A 22280-nucleotide genomic window follows, 5' to 3' on the forward strand; every position below is an offset into this window, starting at 1 on the left:
CATATAGTTCTATTTCACCTTAGAAAACACAATATACTTATTTATTTAAACTACTGGGTCTCAACCAGGAACAATTTTTCCCTACAGGAGACATTTAGCCAAGAATGGAGACATTCTGACTGTCACAACTGAAGAGGGATGGGGGAAGTGCCCAGCACCTGGTGGGCAGGTGCCCAGCATCTGGGGATGCTGCTAATTATCAACAATGTACAGGACAGCACCCCACCACAGAAGTACCCAGTCAAAATGTCAATAGTTCCAGGGTTAAAAATCTTGACATAAGGGGCTGGGGTTGTGGCTCAGCGGTAGAGCGCTCGCCTCGCACATATGAGACCCTGGGTTCGATCCTCAGTACCACATAAAAATAAATAAATATATTGTGTCCATGTATAACTAAAACAAATATTTTTTTAAAAAAATCTTGACATAAGCATATTACAATATTTCGTGTTTATGAGAGATATAAAATAATATTAAGAGAAATACTACTACTAACCCAGTATCTAATATTCAACATTTGTATACCAAGAACTTCATTTAATCCTGAGATTTGTTTTATTATTACTCCCAATTTTATAGAGGCTTAAAAAGACTACCCAGCACATCCACCCGCATGCATTTGCTGAAGTACAGAGTCAACTTCAGTTCAGGTTTATATGATAATGGAGCCTGAGCTTCAGCCCCTGCCCTGCCTTGCCTCCCTAGGGGGCAACACAACAGCGCTCCACAGAGGGTCCCTGGCAAATTGAGAATACACAAGCTCATGAAGGCACAAGGCCCTCTCCCAGCTCAAATCCCAAGCTCAGGGAGAAATAAAGCACGTTCAAGTACCAGCAAGAAAAAACAAAAACTTGAAAGAGTTTGGTGCCGGGGCTGTAGCTCAGAGGTAGAGTGCATGCATAGCATGCACAAGGCTTGGGTTCCAACCCCTGCACCAAAAAAAAATAAAATAAAATAAAATAAATTCTCAAAACCAAGTTATCCTGAAAGGATATATCAAAGGATCTTATAAGCTGGATCCAAAAAGGCACGTTGTTATCACATTTCCTAAAAATATCCGTTTACTGGAGCGAGAATAAATGAGTGCCAGAACATTTAGCTGGATGCTGAAACAGACTTAGTATACCCAAGGACAGGGCACCTAAGGTCCTGAGAGGCGCCAGGAGTAAACCCTTAACAGACCACACACTTTTCTAAGTATGGCACTATAAGAGATGAAAGGGACCCAGAGAGGGAAGGGTTACTATACCAAACAGGTCCTCAAATGAAGAGCAGAGGAAGAATTTATAAATGTGGGGAAGAAAGTCCTCTGCAGCTGTGAACTCATCAAGACCCAGAAGAGGAGAGAAATGGAGATACACGCAGCAAACAGCTATAAAAACGGCATTCGCGTGGTGTCAGGTCAGGCCTGATGTATACATCACCCACTGGTGAGGTGGCGATAAGTGGGAGTTAGAACTGTAAGGAGTGGGGAGACATCCAAGAGAAGGGGACAGATAATTGTGCTCTAATTCTGGTCTACTCTGCATCACGGTGTGGAAACTAAGGCAGCACAGTAACTCACTAATGAGAAAACAATGTTATTTACAAAATAATTCTACTTGCTTTTCTTCCTAGCCCTACCTTCTGAGGTGTTTCCTAGGCCAGTGCTACTCAAATTGTGGCAGGAGATTGGTGCTGTCCCCAAAATGGAGAAGCATTCAAAAACTTTCATAGCAATCCAGTACTGCCATAGTGTTTTGCTATATTTTTACAAAAAGAGCTGGCTTGTGAAGGATTGGAATTTTAAAATAGAAAAAACAAGGTCTTTATCGCAGATGATTTGAGAAGCTCTGTTCTAGATCCTTGCACAAGTTAGCCACACACAAACCACATAATTACAGCTAGACCCAGTGCAAAACCAAAAACACATCAGAACAGACACTCCAAATGAAAACTTAACAAGAGAATGCCCTTAACCCACAGTGCTGGGGTATTTGAGATGTACTCTAACATTCTGTATACCAGGAGAGCAACAATGTGGCTTAGGCATGGGAAAGGGGAAATAACAAAAATATCTGAGCACCTCCCAGGGAACACGTCCTGTGAGAAAGACAGGCCTGCGTCCTGCACACCACCGTGGTCCCACCATGGTCCCCAAGTCAGAGTAGGCTACATAGCCAAGGCCACAGAGCTGGGAAGATGGGTCCAGCTTCCAACCAGAACTGCTTTCATTAAACTATACTGCCTCTAGGTTTTTCAGGCATTTTCCAAAGTCTGTTCTATGTAAAGAGCAACACGATGTGATAAAATCTATCACTGTCCTATTTTTCCCAATAATTTCTTGCTAGAAAGCATGCTAACAAGCCAGTCGACATTTTCCTGATAAACAGTGCTCTAAATGGAAAACGGCATCTTTACCAAAGCTGAAGTTGGATGAACAGCAATCAGGGATGTTGGCAAAGACATGACTACATCAGGTAATTAGTAAAGTTAAATCACCTCTAAGTCCCTCTCTGTTTCAAGATCCATGAATCTATGATTCCACAGCTCAGTGTCCAAGAACACAGATATTACAGTAATGCCACAAGAGAAACGATTCAACTCAACACAACCTTAACAGAGGGGGCCCCCATGAAACAGAAACCCAAAACATGCAAGACACCAAATAAAACATCACAATTTAAATTGGGCTTGCTTAAGCCAAAATACAAAGGTAAAATACATTTAAGCATTTAACTAACATTTTGCTTGACTGGAACTTCCCTACCTTCTGTTTCTCCCTGCAAGTGCTTCAAGGCAATTCAAACCACTCCATCATGAGACAGCATCTCACTAAGCTGGGAACAGTCTTCTCACAAATAACTGCTGCCTACAATATTGAAATAGTTAAAGAACTTGAACTAAACAGGTTTCAAGAACAAGAGACTGCAGGGCTGAGGATGGAGCTCAGTAGCACAGCACTTGCTCACCATGTGCGAAGCCTGGGTTCAATCTCCAGTTCCCCCAAAAAAGTAAAATCAAAAAACAAGAAGTCTCTTGCATCCAGTCATTCTCCTGACCTCCTACCCTCCCATTGGGGGGAAAAGCAGGCTGAAGAAAGGAGCATGAGAGGACCTGCTTCCACCATGCTGATGGGAGGGAGGGTGGGCTTCTAGGGAGAGTCTCGGGGATTTAAAATACCAATTGGAAGAGACCAACCTGCCTTCATCTCCACTACCTTTAAAAATCAAGGTAGGCAACTGTAACATAAACGACCGAGTTGATGAAGAAATAAAATCCCTGAGAAGTATGGGTGAAATACAACAAGTATAAAGAATGCAGAAATCTGAGTCTTGGAAACCATATCCAGCTATACCAAATGAACAAATCACCCTCATTTCAACCTTCACACAAACAGATGTCCAAACAAGAAGCCCTACGGTCTGCCTGGCCTCCACATGGTTCATGCATGCTTTTAGCCCAGCACTTCCACTTCTGAGACTCAATCTCAAGGAAACACAGAATCAAAATTCAGAAAAAGTGCATATACAGAAAGATGTCCATCTTATTAGATTAAAGGTTAAAAGCCAGAAATAATATAGATGCTCAGCAATGGGGGATGACCATACAGTCATGTGTTGCTGAACGACAGGAATATGTTCCAAGAAACACATTAGGCAATTCTGTCGTCTGAACATCCTGGAAACCTAGTTCCACAAAGACAACTCTGACATCATTAAATGATACAAACGTATGGGGCCACTGTGGTACGTGCAGCTCCTGCACCCCACCTCAGCCCACTGCTCACCACAGAACACACCTTTACCACAGAACCTACTATACGTGATGGCTCCTTTTCTTTGTGGGAAGTGAGGGGGTTGGAGGTGGGTACCAGGGATTGAACCCAGGGGTGCTTAACCACTGAGCCACATCCTTTTTTATTTCTATTTTGAGACAGCATCTCATTAAGTTGTTCAGGACTCACTAAATGGCTGAGGCTATCTTTGAACTTGAAATCCTCCTGCCTTAGCCTCTTGAAACCACTGGAATTACAAGCATGCACCACTGTGCCTGGCTATGTTATGGCTCTTTTAAAATTTTTTTTTGTCTCTACATCTTCCCCTGTTTGATGACACTCCTGGAAGATGGAGGTTGGGACCTACTCATTTCTAGTGTAATAGAGCTCACTGCAGGCTAAATATGAGGTGTTTAATTAACGTTCGACTGAACCACACACACCAGTGTAGAATAACAGCACCAACTCCCTGGAAAACACAGCTGCCATGTGTGAGGGGGCTCCTGCTCACACTAGAACACTAATCAATGTGAAAAAGGAGGGAAATTCTGATACAGGCTACAACACAGATGAACCAGTCCACAAAAGGACAAACACTGTATAAATCCACTTGCGGGAGGTAGTTATGACAGTCAAATTCAAGAGACAAGTGAGTGTGGGGGCTGTCAGGGCCAGGGAGGGGAGAATGGAAAGTACTATATAACAGGACAAGAGTTTCAGCTGGAAAGATGAAACAAGTCCTGGAGAAGGACAGTGACGATGGCTGTACAACAATGTGGGTATATTTAATGCCACCCAACTGTATGCTGAAAATGGCTAACACAGTAAATTTTGTTATGCACATTTCACAGTTTTTTAACATGTTAGCAAGGGTTGCTTAAGGGATCAACCCACAGATGATAGTGTTCTTTCTAGTCTCTAAATTTCACATGATGAACACGGCTGCTTTTATAAATGAAAGGTAAGTAAATGAAGACACTGTAAGAGCAGTTCACAATCACCCTAAGTGAGGGAGAAGCTAGGACCTCAGAAGAAGAGCAAAACCTAAACTGGGGAGTGTGAGCCAGGGCGCGAGGGCAGTTCCTCGGCAGAGAGGACGGTGCTAGGACACATGCTTGCCACTCAGGCCTGGTAGCTGCTGCGCCTTCCAGCTCAGGAGGAAGAGGAAGAGTTCTGGGGAGAGACCTGTGGCATGAAACTGCCCTCACAGAGGCACCCTGCCCACGGGAAAAGAAAGGGAGGTTCTAAAGCCACGTCACCCTGTCACAAGCAACACCCGCCTGAAGGAGCCGTGAGCACAGACACGCGGGCCTCTCGCACTGCAGACCTGTGTAGTGCCCCCCTTGCATGGTGCCATGGTGATTGCACACAGCATACAGGTCATAGATGTAGTCCTCAGGGTCCCTCCCGAGTCCATAGGGCCGCCTCCACGGGGACCAATGGGATGGCAAACTCCAGCTGCTCTGGCTTCTCTTGACCACATGAGGAGTCATGTCCAGGCCAGTCAAAGGGAACTTGACCATGTTCTGAAGTTTCACACGCCTGTCTCCTTCCTGTTGCAAGAAGAAAAACAAGTTCTGATGATATTTTAATATAAGCAGATGGCAAATCAGGTGAGCATGGAATGTGGACCCTAATCACTGACGTAGTTCCCAAGACACGGATAAAATAGGATAATAGATGAACAGTTTTAAGCAGTTGGAAGAACCAGTTTTAACACGACTAAAAGTGGCCTAACCACTGGGGGTAAATGAGCCTCCATGAGTCTTCATTTCCTTATCTACTAAGGGTTTTTAGGTTTTTTCCTTACAAAAAAATTGATAATTTCACAAGATTCACCCTAATACCTGTCAGAGGCATGAAAATCAACAGTGACAACCACTTGAAGGGTAAGACCCAGGACCTTGCACAGAAGTCATTAAGCAGCATCCCTTTCCTCCCCACCTCCTCCAACAAGTGCATTAAAAGTTCATGCTGACTTAGTTTGACATGTTCAGTTAGTTGACAGCTGGTCAACCTGCACTTTCCATTAAGCCCATGGAAAATCCCCCTGACACCAACCACTAGTTGAACAGACATTTACTGCATGTGTCCTGTGTCCATAGGAACTTTAAAACTAACCAGGCCTAGATACGCCTCTCCCAAGGAGCTCGACTCTACCAAGGAAAGGAAAGCACTCACAAGCGAAAGGGAGAGAGGGTCCTGAGAGCCAGGAAGGCCAGGCTGAGGAATGTGGGCCTTATTCTGTAGCTAAAGGGACACGCTGAGGCTTTTATGAGGGAGGAGATGTCTCCCAACTCATGGGTGAAGAACTGTGTGAGCAGCACATAGAACGAGTTACAGGGGCAGAGTGGCGACAATCAGGAAATCAACCCAAAGACACTGCAACTGAGACCACTGGAGAGTAGCAAAGCATCTACGCTGGCAGGGTGACAGCTGGTACAAGGAGACACATCAGGAGTCAGGGGGAGACAACCACAGCCACACAGAAGTGCCTGCCTAGAGGAGAAGGCCCAGAAAGAAGTGAAAGACGCTGTTGCGTTTCTGGGTCTGGGTTTCTGAAAGGACGTAGATATGACGTCAAGGGAAACAACAGCAAAGGAGCAGGGAGTCAGAAAAGGCTGGGGTCCAAACCCTCAACCAGGCTTCCACCTGCAGAGCCCAGTAGTAAGCAGGGAAATGTCATCCTTCTCTACCACAGGAATTCAACTCTGAGCCTTGGTGGGGAAAACCCCAGCCATGGGGACCCAGCACATGTCACCTCTTCCTCTCTGCCTCCTTGGAGCCCAACACCTCTCCATCTATTCACACCTCCCATCTCCAGGCCAAGACTCCACCTGAAGCCAGCAATGGCCTTCCGGGATGACTGCAGGGGCCTCCTCCAGGCCTCCCTGCCTTCATTCTTGCGGCTTCTCTTGATCTTTTAAAAACAAACACTGAGTAGTGCTGCTTCTCTGCTCAAAGACCTCGCCAGAATGCGACACTGCCTCTAAGGGTCTGTTTGGACAAGAAGCCCTGCTCCTATCCCAGTTCTCACCACCATCCCATGCTCCGCAGCGCAGCCCCACTGGCCCACTTTCAGCCCCTCCAAGTGCTGCGCTCCTTTGGGCCCAGGCTCTGCACACACTGCTCCTTCTGCCACTACCAGTGTGAACCCCTGCTTTCCTCTCACCTGGAAAACACCTGCTCATCTCTCAGGGACAAACCTTAAAGCCGGCCTCACAGATTCTGCCAATGCTCACCTCCCATTTACCTCTCCTACAGTGGGGCTGTCTAGAGCAATCCTGGACTCAGGGAATAGCCTTTTTGGAAAAGATGAATCACGAAGTAATACAATAAACAGCAGAGCTTCTTTGTATATATTTATATTTTTGACTCATCTCCCCAACTATACAATAGCTCCTTGGGAGCAGGACAAGTTACTTTGGAAGGACATGGACAAGAAAAGGAGGGAAGTGGGAAGGGCTGTCCAGTGCACGGCACGACGCACAATCCTACCTCCCCCAGAAGAGATCTCTACTTACGTTTTTCCCCTTAAATACTAAAGAAAACATAACAACATTTAAGCATAACATTCACAAGTCTAAAGCAAACCTCGAGAACAAAGTAAAATATCTGCAATATGAACTAAAATATTCAAGATTTAAAGGGTCACAGGATGCTCAAATTTTGCTTTGAGAAAGAACAAAACACAAACCCAAATAGGGGTAAATATATGTCTACCATCCAGACAGGGTCAGAGGATCAACAGGAACACCAAAGAACCTACCTACAGCACCCACAGGGGGTGTAAGAAACTTGGTCCCGGCTGCATTTCCCTTACCTGTCGAAACCTCTTGAGGTGTATGATGAGCACGTCAGGCAGAGTCCACAGGCTCAGCGTGATGCTCCCCTGCTGCAGCTGCTTGCAGTGTGGGCAACGCCAGGCATCATCTGGGGCCAGCTGAAAACAAGGAGCGTGACTTCAGTTCCAGACCCCTTAACGCGTAACTTGGTTATGGAGACAGAAGTACTAACTTCTTGTCCAGTGCACGGCACGACGCACAATCTCTCTAGACACTGCACAATGGAGTAACACAATCACAGCTGGTACCTGGCTAGAGTTGGCACCTGAACAAGTGCTGAGATTATCCTTCAAGGAGAAATAATCAAACTAGTAAATGCCACAGAGAGGTTGTAGATGTCACAAATGCACCCCAACTAAGCAGAGCTCCAAACGCAACTCTTCATCTTATGATGAACATGGACCTTTCCTCCTGCTCCTGTATGTCCTACTTCAGCAACACCAGTACTGCCCACCAAAGATGGAACATGGGTTCATTCCAAACTCTAGAACCTTCCCATTTCCCTCCTCCTCTTGTCCACGTCCATCCAAAGTAATTCTCTCTCTGCCATTTCTCGTGCCTCCTCCTCTCCACCCCCACTGGAACCACCTTGGTTCCAAGTCCTCACCTACTCTCACCTAGACTTCTTCACGTCTCCTGTTCTCCCCCACAACCTCTGACCTGCTCCAAACAAGCCACCCCTCCTGCTACCAGCAAGATCCTTCTAAACATCAACCTGAGGCCCCAAATCCACATGTCATCTCTGTACGGAAAAATTTCACGATGAAGACATTCATTTACAGGTGCCATAATGTGAGAAATTGTAATATGCTCTGGAGTTCAGAAGATAGATCTGGTTTCATCAATGTGTGAGGTACAGGAAGCCTTGGGAATGGATGACAGTTCCCATGGGTTTGGAAGATAAAGGCGCCAAGGTCAGAATCTTGGGGGATGCATATTTTTAAAGGAAGTACTCAAACTCAGAAGCCACCAGGCCTGAAGATGCAGTTTAAAAAAAAAAAAAAAACAGGCAAGTCAGAAGCATTTCCTCTCCACATTCCATGAAAAGAGAATTGGAGAACAGGTGGTCATAGGGGCATGAACTACGCGGGGGTCAAAGGAAGCCTGAGCTGAGGCTGCTGAGTGAGGCACACAAGGAGCCACAAGAACGCCCAGGCCCAGGTCCAAAATGCAAGTCGGACAAGAGAGAGTCTTGGCAGGGAGGGAGGGAGGAGGGAAGGAGCAAGTGAATGGGGAGAGGGGAACCACTGGTGGTAAATTCAGCAGAACACAGCGGGAGGAAGACTGGGGCGAACCTGAGAAGGAAGCAGAATGAAGGAAGGTTTTTTCCCATCACAAGGAAAACTGGGAAGGGACAGAAGTTTGGAGAGATGAGAGTAAATCAGAAAATCAGACCCAGTGTCATCTGGAAAGCCTTCATCTCTCTGTGACATTTTACACTCCCCATACCTGGCCATCCAGCCCAATGTTGGTAGTAAGTAAACAGGGTTTTCTTGTTTAAATCACAGTATGTTACAAACATACTTTTGTAAAACACAGTGAGAATGGCATGACACCATCTAATTTCTCTGAGAGTTCCCGATCTTTCCCTGGTTCTGTAATGATCTCACGTGGCTGAAGAGTTCCCGACCAGCAGACAACATTCTGAGCATCACTGATCCAGCTGACACCGCCTGGCTGTGGGGAGGGGACAGGGCAGTAGGCAGCAAGTCTACTTTCCAGTCTTCCTGACATGAAAATAACATCACTCTCTGCTAAGTTCCCTTCCCAATCTTTAGATTCTGCTGTTTATATAAAGGGAAGTTCACTCCCTCATGCACAGGATAGTCCTTCAAGTGCCTGAAAATAACTATCAGGTCCTTAAGGAGGATGTGCTCAGCCACTACAGGACCTCCAGTGCTAGCCCACCAGCTCTCTCTGGATGTGTCCCAGTTTGCCATCCTCCTACCAGAGAACATTTAATATGAGGAAGAGAGCAGCACTGTCCCTATCAGAGTTCTGGGTATCCATACGGCAGCACGACAGTGGCCTACGCCTATGTGGTGCTGCTGATCAATCTGAGCTGCAGACAACTGGACCCCACAGCTACCACCACAAAGCCTAATTCTAAGTCCCACCGCCTTTACGTCTGTATTTGTACTGGATTCTGGGGTCCAAGTACCACTCATGTATTCAAAGATGTATTTATCGAACACTTCTTATGTGCCAAGCACTGTTCTAGATACCAAGATTATTTAGTGAAACCAGATAGAGCTCACACTGTCTTAATTCTCTCTCCCTTACCTCTTGTATTCCAGCTACACTGGTCTCATTTCTGTTTTTCTACCATGCCAATCTCCCTCCTACCCCAGGACCTTTGCTTCCTTTATTAATTATCCCCTCAGCATGATAGCAGGATGTCTGTCTTGACATGTGTATCCCCTGACTAGCACAGCAGCCAGCACATAGCAGGTATATTCAATACATCTAAATGAACAAACCCCAAGAAAAACATCTTGCTAGTATGAACTCATCACTGTAGGTCTGTGCAATGTTTTGTAGATACCAATACTATCATCTAGCAGATCTGCTCACCCCTAAGCTTTGTGCCATTCTCAAACATCTCTCAGATAAACCTTTTTTTTTTGGGGGGGGGGGGTACAAAGGATTGAACCTAGGGACACTTAACCACTAAGCCATGTCCCCATCCCTTTTTATATTTTATTTAGAGACAGTGTCTTGCTAAGTTGCTTAGGGCCTCGCTCCCTAATTGCTAAGGCTGGCTTTGAACTCACCATCCTCCTGCCTCAGGCTCCTGAGCTGCTAGGATTACAGGTGTGCACCACCACTCCCAGCTCTCAGCTCAATTTTTTATAAAAAGAACTAAATAGAACAGTGTGTCACATAGAATCTGCAATCAACCAGTTTCAAAGCTATTTTATAATTAAGCCCAAGACCGATAAAACATGTCTTGTGAAAAACTATTGTTAAAGGAACTAGCTATGAACTATTTGTGAGAAGATGAAAATTGTTTTCAAATATTTGAAGAAAAGTACAAGAAAGTTATGACTTTCAAGTCTTAAACTCAAGAGAGAGAACACCTCTTCTGGTGGTACTAAGATGGGGGCATATTTCATATGGGGCATATTTCATGAGAGCATATTCTAGCTAATTAGGAAGATCAATGGGGTCACCATTTGAGCTATCCAGAGAGGAAATGATATGTCAAGTCTTGAGCAGGCAAACCCCTCATTACAGAAAGCATTCAAACACAGGCTGGACAGTCACCCATTTTAAAGTACGTGGAATAATTAAACCATTAGAAAAAAGGCGCTTTAAAGTTCCCTCTGAGCCTGAAATTGCAATATTCCCTAAGTACAGGAGTAAAGACTAGAAACTAATGATCAAAATTATGATCCTAAGTATCAACATAAGATCAAATGAACTCCATGTGCTCTGGTCTAGGTTTCCAAAGTCACATAGAAACCACACAAGGCTGGCTCCCTCCCACAGAGTCTTATCTGTCCATCCATTTGTTTCAATATTTATTGAGTCCTACTATCTGCAGAGCACTGTGCTAAACAGTGCAAAGCACTGCTGCCCAACAGAACTCTACATCTGCTCTGTTCAGGCGCCATCCATGTGGGTCTATTGAGCACTGTTGAGAGCCATAGCCAAGTCGGGATGGCACATGGCATTTTGCCAGAAGGAGTGCTGTGACTGGATGATGCTGGATTGAAACAGGCTATGTATTGAGTTGTATATGGACCCTGCAATCCGGCAATAGGGCGGCTCCTGCTGCCTGGGCGCCCCCCCCCCTTGGAGTTCCCGTTGAGTTCTCACGGGGGTTCCCCCGCTGAGTTTGCACGGAGCCCCATGGAGAACAGGGGATTCCCGGGGAGTGTGCGTGGAGTGCTGGTGGAGTTCGGTCAGTAAAGGAGTTCCTGTTTGTACCTACAAGTGCCTCATGGCGGCTCAGTTATTTTGTGCCCAGCCAGACTGTGGCAGAGCACCTAAAATGATGCTTGTGCAACAAAAGAACTGAATTTTTCATTTTACTTTAATTAATTTAAATAGGTCCTGATACTACATTCTTAGCATACAGGTACTACGATGAGAAACACCGTTTTCATTACAAAGGAAAACAACTTAAAACTTCTAAAGTAAAACAAAAACAACCAAAAAAAATGAGCCCGATTTAAAAAAAAAAAAAAAAGAATTATAAAGGTTCATTTCAAGAGCATTCCAATTAATCGAAAATTTAAACTTCTTTTTGTTGAAGTCCTAAAAGGAACAGAATACTCAATGCATGTTCAAAACTAGGAAAATGTAAAATCCTAGGGATTTTGAGGGGCAGAATCTGTTTCTTTACTGTTATCTTGCCATTCCCCCTTCCCTACCAACTCAGTACCCAAGAAATGCTGCCTGGCTCTTACTCGTTCCTCTTTGGTGTAGAGTTGGAAACACTGGGATAAAGTGCAGGTCTGAGGTTGATGATGCCGCTCCCTCTGCAGGCGGACACTTTCTGCATCTGGGATATACTCATCTTCAGTGTTTACAAATAAGCTACAATTAAAGGGAAAGACATTATCACAGAATGTCTTAAAACACGGACACAAAAGTATAATTATTACAGTTTTACAAAGTGGCTATGAATTCATAACCATGAAGATCCAGGTGTAAGAAAGCAAAGGAGGTCATCTAATTCTTCTATGTCCCAAAGTGTTCTTGAAAAGTTCTCCATCTGCAAGTTATTTTAGGAACTAAGTTGGAGTTAGTTTTTCTGGGGCTGTCCATGACTTGTGCCATTAAATCATGTATTCTTGTCCTTCATCTCTAAGGGCAAGCATTCGATAAAGCTTATTAGGGCAGAGGGACTTCTAATAAAAATCAAATTGGACCTATACAGTAGTTAATGAATATATGGCTTCTCTCTCAGTAGTAAATAAATGTTCAAAGACTTTAAGGTTGGGAAAAATGTATAAGAAAGAAATATTAAGCTGCTTAAATAAAGGATTAACAATATGCTTAGATACTGAAGAGAAGAAAGCTCTGTATTTTAGCTAGTTTGGAAGATCAATGGGGTGCTCCTAAAATAAAACAATTCTATAAATATTAAGTAAAAGAATACTCACAAATCTTTTGTCTCCTTGTCCCATTCTACCACTAACTTCACATGAGCAGTGCCACCTGGTCCACAAGATTTTAATGCCCTATAGAATGGGGGAGAGAAGAAGCTCCATGTTTCTATCTTTAAAAAGAAATTATTTTACTTAAATATGATTATGGCCTATCTACAATCATAAAATTGCTGAAAATCTTCATAGTTCCCCCAGAAGAAAAAGATTTTAGTGACTCCATTACAACCATAGGTTTAGTAAATAGTTTACAAGTGGGCTTAAAAAAAAAAAAATCTTTAAAATATCCAATACAGAAATAATGGAAGAAATAGATTAGAAGAAATTTAGTAACACACTATAAGGCTGTCGCAATTACTCTCGGACATTCTATGTGACCTGTCCAGCTCTTGCCTGACTCCCCACCAACTTGGGGAAAGCTGACCTTGCACCTCTCCACCTGCTCCACACCATGTGCCTACCCTGTGCCGCCTTCTTCCCTCCTTCATAAAGCCACTACCCCAGTTCACTGGACTCGGCCACCTCCTGAGAAACTCTTTCAGCCGTCACTGTTAAAATCACTCAACAAATCTTTTTTTATATTGTTCAATATTTTTGATTATTATCTATTAGTTCCCATTCTCTAAAACCAACAGGGAGCCTTCAAATAGCAATATGTTATGTACCTTTTGAAAATCTTGAAATGTAGGCACAATTTCTTTGTTGAAAGAAATGATAAAAGAGAATGTGAGTTTTCATATTTATATATCCATATGTATATGGTGTATTCACATATCCATTATTTTATTAGTAGACTACTGTAAACATAATAGAAGGATGTAGAAAGTACAGAAACAGCATGGAACAGCGACTAAGAGAAAAAGGAACAGCATAAAGAAACTTTAAAGAAAAGGCACTATGGACAGCGGAAGTCACACCTGAGAAGGGACACACACAGCATGGTGCTGCGTGCGCAAATGCTCCTCGGTACTCTGATACTGAGGAAGGCTTGGGGTGGAAGGGAAAGGAAGAGCAGGACCCACAAAACAGAGGTCCTCAGAGTCCTGGCTGTGGAGAATCTGCCATCCGGTGGAAGCCAGCCTTCACCTCATAGGCCACAAGTCACCACTGAAGGGCTTCAAGGAGGAACGAGGTGTGACTAGCACACTATTTTGGAAAACTTCAGTCTTGGTGAATAGGAAAGTGTAATTTGTTTTCCTAACATGAATATTCTGTGGCTTTTCTTATTTTAAGGAAGATCCATAAAATGTTTCATACTCACGGGTGAATCAGAACTGAAATAAGTACACAGTTTCTTAGTGAGCTTAAAGAACATAACATGGGATTATACCAAACATCACATGTGAGCATAGGTGAAATTATGGAAGGTGAATTTTTTTTCCTCTTTACCTTTCTACTGTTGGGTGGCACAGGGGCTGCTCCTCCTGGGGCAGCAAGTATGTAATTCCTACAACACTGACCACTCGCAAACTGAACGGACACACCTGCGTCAAATATTAAATGAAAATTAGGATGACTTTCTCTTCACAGGCATGTTTTACAGTGGCATTTCCAAACAGATTAGAGGTACAGCAAACTGTTTTGCAAAATGCTTCTCTATGACATTCTGTTAGGCTGTTGGGCCACTCAAATACACTATTAAATATGATTTAACCAAATGCAATTTATATACCAAATGTCATACAAGACAAATAATACACTGCTCTCGCTGAACATTAACTTAATGGTCTTCCATGGGTGCCTGAACATAGTAATCATTTTTAAAATATACAGATGGTTATGCAACTTCTCCAAACTTTATTAAATAAATTTTATAAAGGAATATACAGCAGTTCAGGAAAGCTTGCAGTGAGCAACTCCATTCATAAAATGAGAAATAAGTTCTCAGTCTTGAAAATCTGAACAAAACAAATTCAAATTCCATTTTAATGACTGTTTCTTCACTGTGTAGACATGCACACTCTGCTAGAATATCAAAATGCCCACAAACCTGAATGCAAACAGTAGGCCTCAGGAAATACTTCATCTTCTCCAGGATTTCCTTCTGCAGAAGGTCCCATGCTATCGTCTTCTCTAAGTGCAGCACAAAAGGCAGTCCAAATCTACCACACAGAAATACTGGCATCACCTTAAAAGTATGGCAATTCCTTTAATGGTCTAACTCCTTATTCTTCATCTTTTAAAATGGAATGACAACATAAATTGGTTTTAGGACAGTTCTCAAATCAGAACAGACAAGTCAACAGTAACTGTCATAAAGAGAAGATGACAAAGTCAGAAGTGCAGCCTTGATTTCTAAGAAAACTCAACAGCCTCCATGCCAAGTGACTCCAGGGAAGCATGATGCTGGGCTACCAGGCAACAAGGGACAGGGTTGGCAGGGATGGTGAGAAAGGGGATGGGAATGAACAAGAATCTGGCAAACAGTGTGGGTCAAGCCTACAAGGAGGTGCCAGAGGAGCAGGCAGGGCTGGAAGGCCCAACAGGCAGGCAGCCATGTCCTGGTAGCCTCTGACAACAAGCGAGGCACTGGCCAGCAAGCCACACTGAAAGTCAGCACCCACCACTTGGCCTCTGCCAGGTTCTGTGTCCTGGAGAATCAAAGGCAGCTCTGTGGTTCTCAGCCTCAGATGCACAGTGAAATCACCAAAGGAGTATCAAAAAATAATGATGCCTAAGTCCAGCCCACAGAGATTCTGATGACATCAGTCTGGAATGTGGCCCCAAACACTGAGATTTTCTCGGAAGTTTCCCAGGTGGTTCTAATATGCAGCTGAAGTTGAAGGTCACTGGCCCAGCCTCAACTTTCACCTACATCCAGAGTCATGCAAACCTATGTGCTGATCCCTGACTGTGTCCAGCTCCATATGTCCAGGTCTCTGTGCAGGCCACTCCCCAGCTTGGAACACCCTTCCCACCCTTCTCTAGGCTGTCTCCTACTCATACCCATGAACACACCCTTCTCCAGGTAGCACCCTGGTTATTTTCTCCCTATGTGTGCCATAGCACTAACTACACTATGCTGTAAATACTGTGTTTCCGCCTCCACCAATGGACTGAGTTATCTGACAACAAGAACTGTTATTGATTTGCCTTAGTAACCTAAACCAACCATGCCTAAAAAATAGCAGATGATGAATGAAGGAATGATCAATCAACCTAGTTACCAGGGGAGCTCTAAGGCCAAGGCTGAAGCAGAGATAAAAGATCATTGGGAAACTCATTCCTAACAGTCATGGAGCTGTTTACCCGCAGAGTACTTAACAGTGAACCTACCCTCCTGAAAACGACTGTGGTGTGAAATGGGCTCCAAGAAACTCCATTATGAGGAGCTGCCTTTTCTCCCAAGCTTTAAACAGCCTCCTACAGTGTCCACTCAGGGTGTTCCTGCCACACAGGACGTTCACACAGCCTGCTCCTCCTCACAGGGACTCGGCTCAGCTATGGCCTCCTGGGGCCACCTCCCGGCTGCCTTTCCAGTGCAGAGCTGCGGCCTCTCCTCACTCACACCCTCTCACTCTAACCTGCGCTGATGTCTTCAACACGGTGTTAACTGTCTCAAGCTTAATGTGTTGTTCACTTGCTTAAGGCCAGCCTGGCCCTGGGAGTGCAAGCTCCCTGAGGACACAGCCCTGTCTGTGTTGCTCTCCGCTGGATTCCTAGGGTTTGGAACAGCGCCTGACACTAACACTAACACCTTTGTTAATGAATACGATAAATATACACATTAGCACATTTCACATCAGTGGTATTTACCATCCAAGGTACTTACCTTACTGGGACAAAGCTACTTTAAAAGATAGTCTATATGGCAATATGTAAATCAATGGATGTGTAACTGATGTGATTCTGCAATCTGTGTATGGGGTGAAGGTGGGAGTTCATAACCCACTTGAATCAAAGTGTGGAATATGATATGTCAAGAAATTTGTAATGATTTTGAACAACCCACAATAAAAAATTAAAAAAAAAAGATAGTCTAAAGTTCCCATAAATTCTTAGGGCAGCAAAAGAAATCTGAGGGAGATTTCTGAGTTCCAAATTTCTGATTTGCAAAGCTGAGTGAACAATTGTGCCATCTGCCACAACAGGAGATACTGGAGGACCAGTATCATAGGGAAAGATAAAATGCTCAGCTTGAGACCTAAGACTGGGAGGCAGGCACTACCAAACTAGATAAATTAAGGGTTGTTTTTTAAAAAAAGCTATTAAGAAAGCAGAACTGCAACTGGCTAGTAAAGCTATGAAATAATGTTCAACATCCTTAGCAATCAGGGAAATGTGAATCAAAACTACACTGAGATTTCATTTCACTCTAGTCAGAATGACAGTCATCAGGAATATAAATAATAACAAATGCTGGTGAGGATGAGATGGGAAAGGAACACTCACACACTGCTGGTGGGATTATAAACCACTATGCAAATGAACACAGAGGTTTCTCAAAAAACTAGGAATGGAACCACCATAGACCCAGCTATCCCACCCCTCAGTATTTATCCAAAGGAATTAAAGTCAGTAACTATAATCATACATGCACACCCATGTCTAGCAGCACAATTCACAATGGCCAAGTTTCGGAACCAGCCTGTGTGCCTATCAATAAATAGATAAAGAAAATATGGTGTGTGTATATATATGAAGTTTTATGCAGCCATAAAAGAACAAAATTATGTTATTTTCAGGAAAATTGATAGAATTGGACACAAAATAAGCCAGACTCAGAAAGTCAGGGTCATGTGTTTTCTCTCATATGTGGAAGCTAGAAAAAAAGGAAGGAAAAAAATTTTATGAAAATAGAAAGGAGACCAGTGGACCAGAAGGTGGGGATCGAGGGAAGGAGGAGAGGGAAAGGGAGGTGCTGGGCAACGAAACTGACCAAATTCTGTTATGTGCGTGCATAGATACATCATAATGAACCCTACTGTTTTCTACAATTATCATGTACCAATTAAAAAGGAAAGGACAGCATGGATCAATCTGGATACAGGTCCAGCGTCCTAAGAGAGTCTGAACTAAAATATTCATATAACCCTTCAAAACCAGATGAGCTGTAACAGGCTTCCTAACTCACATCATAATCTTTTACTCCCCCTCCCACTGAATCAGGTCAACTTACACATATATTCCTGCTAAATGTAAGGCTTCTCACCCTGCTTTTTCAAACACTTAAAAGCAGCAAACTTGAAAGCTTCAGCACTTATTGGAAATTAAGCTGGCCTCACCTCCTCCCCTGCTGCCCGGTGCAGGCTCGGTTACACACCAGCACGACAATCTTGTCACTGCCTGCTCTGTTGGTGGGCAGGTCCATTTCCCCTTGCTTTGCTGCTGTTTGTGTAGAGGAAGACAGTCTATGATGATCCCAGCCAAACTTCAAGTGATTGAGATTGTTGTTTAAGTGAATTCCTGAAACAGAATAAAAACTACTCTTTTTATCTCTTCAAAATTATTTTCATTCATTCATGCATTACAAAGATATTTACCCAACAGAAAAAAAAAATGTCATTTTAAATTGCAAGTTCAAGGTCAGCCTCAGTAACTTAGTGAAGTCCTAAGCAACTTAGTGAGACCCTGTCTCAAAAAAATAAAATTAAATTAAAAAGGCTAAAGGATGAACTTAGTGCCCCTGGGTTCAATCCCCAATACTTTCAAAAAAACTAATTTAAACTACAATTGAAAATAGGAACAAATACTCTCCTATGAAATTACTCTGGTAGCCTTTAAGGAAAAAATTTTAGCATCTATTATTTTCTTTAAATTAGCCTTACCTATCTTAAAAGCTGAAAATCAAAATTCTCCACTTCAATGAATGTTAGATACAATTTCAGAAGAATAAATTTGCAGAGCTAATCCAGCAATAAAATTTAAACTGAGCCCCAGCAACCAAATAAATTTTAAAAAATAATAATAAAGACAAGAACATTTGAAATGGTCTATAACGTTCCAATATCAGTTTCTTTTATTTGGTGGGGGGGCAAGGTACTGGGGATTGAATTCAAGGGCACTGAACCACTATTTTGTAAGCTACATCCCCAGCCCTAGTTTGTATTTTATTTACAGACACGGTCTCACTGGTAGTTCCTCTCCATTGCTAAGACTGGGTTTGAACTTGAGATCCTCCTGCCTCAGCCTCCCAAGCCTCTGGGATTACAGGCACGTGCCACTGTGCCCAGCCCAACCGCAGTTTATCATCCCTGATTAGTACAAGAAACAAGACCCAAAGTCGTTCCTGATTATTACAAGAAACAAGATTCTCATAATGATAAGAACATGCCAACTTTAACAAAATCAACTGGACTGAATCAACTCACATTAAAGTTAACAAAAATAGATATATGGCAGACACAGTACTAGTCTCCACAAGGTCCTAAAGCAGACCTCCCTGTCAATTAGAGCTATCCAGCACAAGGCCCTGCAGCAGGTCAATAAATACTGACTAAATATCAGTTCATTTCTTTAATCCGTTGGAAGTATAGAGTCTAGTAAAATGATAAAGAAAGAAGCCCCTCCCACCACCATCATAAATAATAGCACTACCATCAGAAGAATAAAATTCAAATGGCTGCACAAAATTATTCATAGCAGAATTCTGATAGTAACTTAAATATCCAGCAATACAAGATGCTGTTGAAGATATATTAGCATGATAGCAATTTGAAATTATGACTACATAATTAATACCAAAATAACAGGATGACAAAAAAAATCACAGACACTAGAAATAAAGAAAAGTTGAATCTTTATCAAGCTATTAGAGGGAAGAAAACTTTTTAGGCTTCTGAAAGTTCTGTCCCCTGACCCCAAGGCGGGCTAACTCCCACTTTTCTGTGCTCCCATTGCTTTCTGAACAGGTGATGACACCATAAAGAAATCCCAAAAGGAACAAGAGTTGATTTCACTTCATAACCATCGTGAACTTTGGTATGAGAATAAAAGATATTATAAATCTGAATTTGAAACAATGAATGACCTCCTTTCCCAGGTTCTTGGCAGAGGTCAGGGCGGGAAGACTTAGGTCACTAGAAGCAGTCAGAACCCTAATGAGATAAGGGAATGCCACTCAACTAAACAGAAATCAAACTGGGTGTTCAAATTATGGACCCATCTCCTACAGCCATGTGACCTGGGGCCAGTTAGTTCACTGCTCTCAGCCACAGCCCCCTCCTAAGCAGAGTGAAGAAAGCGGATGCCTCACATGTGCTGGGCCAAACATTCATAAGGTCTTTAGATCAGAAGCCAAAACACACGTGATAAATTTGGACTTACCAAATTCACTTCAGAATAGACACATAGTGTTAATCCTAAACAACTGGGGATGAGAAAGGGAATTTGGGAAAATGTTCAGTTGAACAATCATTAGCTGGGCTTTTGCTACATATTAGGAATTGCTGTGCATTAAAAAATGAAGCAAAGAGTGGTCACAACTCTCGTAAGTCACATTGTAGTTTTGGGGTTGAATTATAAGAATTTGTAAGAATTCTTATAATTCATCATACTGGGAAAGAGATGATGGGAAAGAGAGGAGAAAACAGATCATTTCCACACACACGCTAGCTTAAGAGATAGCAGAAGCAATGGAGCACAGAAAAGCGGGAGTTAGCCAGCCTTGGGGTCAGAGGACAGAACTTTCAGAAGGCTTTCTGAACAGGTGATGACTGGGTGTTTTTACTGTAATGTAATAAAATTAGAAAATAATTTAAGTAAACGAAAGCATATGAATGAAAATGCAACAACTGGAAGAAAAGAAAATTCCTGGGTCAAAGAAGAATGAAAACTGAAATAACAGAGTACCTGAAAATAAAATAAGCAGGGGCTAGGGTTGTGGCTCAGTGGTAGTGCACTCATCTGGCATGTGTAAGGCACTGGGTTCAATCCTCAGCACCACATAAAAATAAAGAAATAAATAAAGGTATTGTGTCCCACTAAAACTAAAAAATAAATAAATAAATATATATATATATATATATATATATATATATATATAAATAAAAAGAGAGAGAGGGAGAGAGAAACATCAGTGGGCCAGACAAAATTAAATACTAAGCTGGCAGTGAAAAGAGCTTACCACCTAATATTCAGAACCACTACTTATTAATACTCTTATGTATCACTGAGGAACACAAATTCCTGTTGCAATGAGATACAGAACAACATTAGGTCTGGTGGTAACACAAGAAGTGATTTCTGAATAAGTATGAAGACAAATCTTAAAAAGGTATGTAACATGGTGCATCTGTGTTCTCTGAGTAAGTTAAGAAAACAAATTTTTAAAAGGTGCATAACATAGCCTTTAAATAGAACAGAAATATTAAAACACTCATGCATAGACAATTAGAGACTACAAGTAGCTTAAAGTAAATCTGCACCAGTGGGGAGAGAAAGCTGGTGAGGCAGGGCACCGTAGAGGAGTGTGGAAAACTTTGTGCAACAGGCAGTTGACGAGTCAGATGTTCAATGAAGAGGAATAAGGTCTGGGGTTCAGAAAGATTATTGGCAGAGAAATAGGGATTTGACTGAAAGCAAGAAAAACAACTGTCAGGCAAAAGATAAAGAAAATCTGAGTGGACAGCATTGTGTGCACTTTCTCACAATTAAAAAATATTTATATCATGATATTATATCTGAAAGGGGAGACAGTTGTCAAGCCTGAGAGCTCAGGTAACGGCATGGAAACAGGTGCTCCTTTACCTCTTTGACTGAGAATTCCTTCAGGCCGAAATATTTCTGGAGTCTCAAAGGCAAAAATGCAGTCACTCTCATGGACTGTCTCCAGGTCGTCTGTATCACAAAAGGAACGGTGGAACCCATCATAGTACATTTCTGTCAACACAATCTGAAATGTGGGGAAAATAAAAATAGTTGGATAGCTGGAAATTCAATACAAAATGATCTTCTAATTCCACCATGAACTTCTCTGGACCATCAAGACTTGGCAGCGCTCTAAAAAGGCTCTGAAATATTCCGCAGGCCCTCATTGTTGCTTTCAGTGAGAGAATCTTAGAAGCACAATATCACCTATGATTGTGTAACAATGTACACTGTTTCAGAAATCTATGGCATTAACCCAGAATTAACCCTTTAGGTTTTGGTGCAAAAGAGAACCAAGAGACTCTACGTCTAACCCTCTGGTTTTACAGAGGAAAGAGAGGCTGAGAAACCCACCTAAGGATGCACAACTATTCCGTCTCATGCCAAGAACAGAGTTCACAACTGACTGTAGCATCTGCTCCCTCATCATTAAATTTCCCCCTTTTCAGATTGAAAATGTCAAATAATCACGGACATCCGGGGGGAAATGAAATCAACTCAAATGTCCAATAACAGTCACTAATGAAATATATTATAGTTCTACTAGAATTATAAAGCTATTTAAAAAAGAATGAGCACATATATTTGCACTAACGAGAAGTAAGGTTAAAAAAAAGTATATTTGCACTAACAAGGAAAAAAGTAAGGTTAAAAAAAAGTTATGTATAAACAATGTTTTTATAAAATAATGTAGCGTATGCACATAAAAAATCTGAATGAACACTATGTAACAGTACTAAAGTTAGTACAGTA

The 22280-nt window shown here is 42.5% G+C and overlaps 1 protein-coding gene across 1 annotated transcript in view; it reads right to left on the bottom strand.

Annotated features, from left to right (window-relative positions):
- Positions 1-22280, bottom strand: part of Usp31 (ubiquitin specific peptidase 31) — a 66819-nt gene that overhangs the window by 6205 nt on the left and 38334 nt on the right. Inside the window, exons 6-13 of the mRNA XM_015491166.2 lie at positions 21408-21552; positions 17945-18125; positions 14710-14821; positions 14109-14203; positions 12717-12794; positions 12018-12147; positions 7581-7700; positions 5085-5310 (exon numbers count right to left, since the gene is read on the bottom strand). Of these exons, the coding sequence (XP_015346652.1) occupies positions 5085-5310; positions 7581-7700; positions 12018-12147; positions 12717-12794; positions 14109-14203; positions 14710-14821; positions 17945-18125; positions 21408-21552 (1087 nt within the window). The remainder of the gene's footprint in view (positions 1-5084; positions 5311-7580; positions 7701-12017; positions 12148-12716; positions 12795-14108; positions 14204-14709; positions 14822-17944; positions 18126-21407; positions 21553-22280) is intronic.

Source organism: Marmota marmota, unplaced genomic scaffold (assembly GCF_001458135.2).
Source record: "Marmota marmota marmota unplaced genomic scaffold, marMar, whole genome shotgun sequence".
Classification (NCBI taxonomy): Eukaryota; Metazoa; Chordata; class Mammalia; order Rodentia; family Sciuridae; genus Marmota; species Marmota marmota.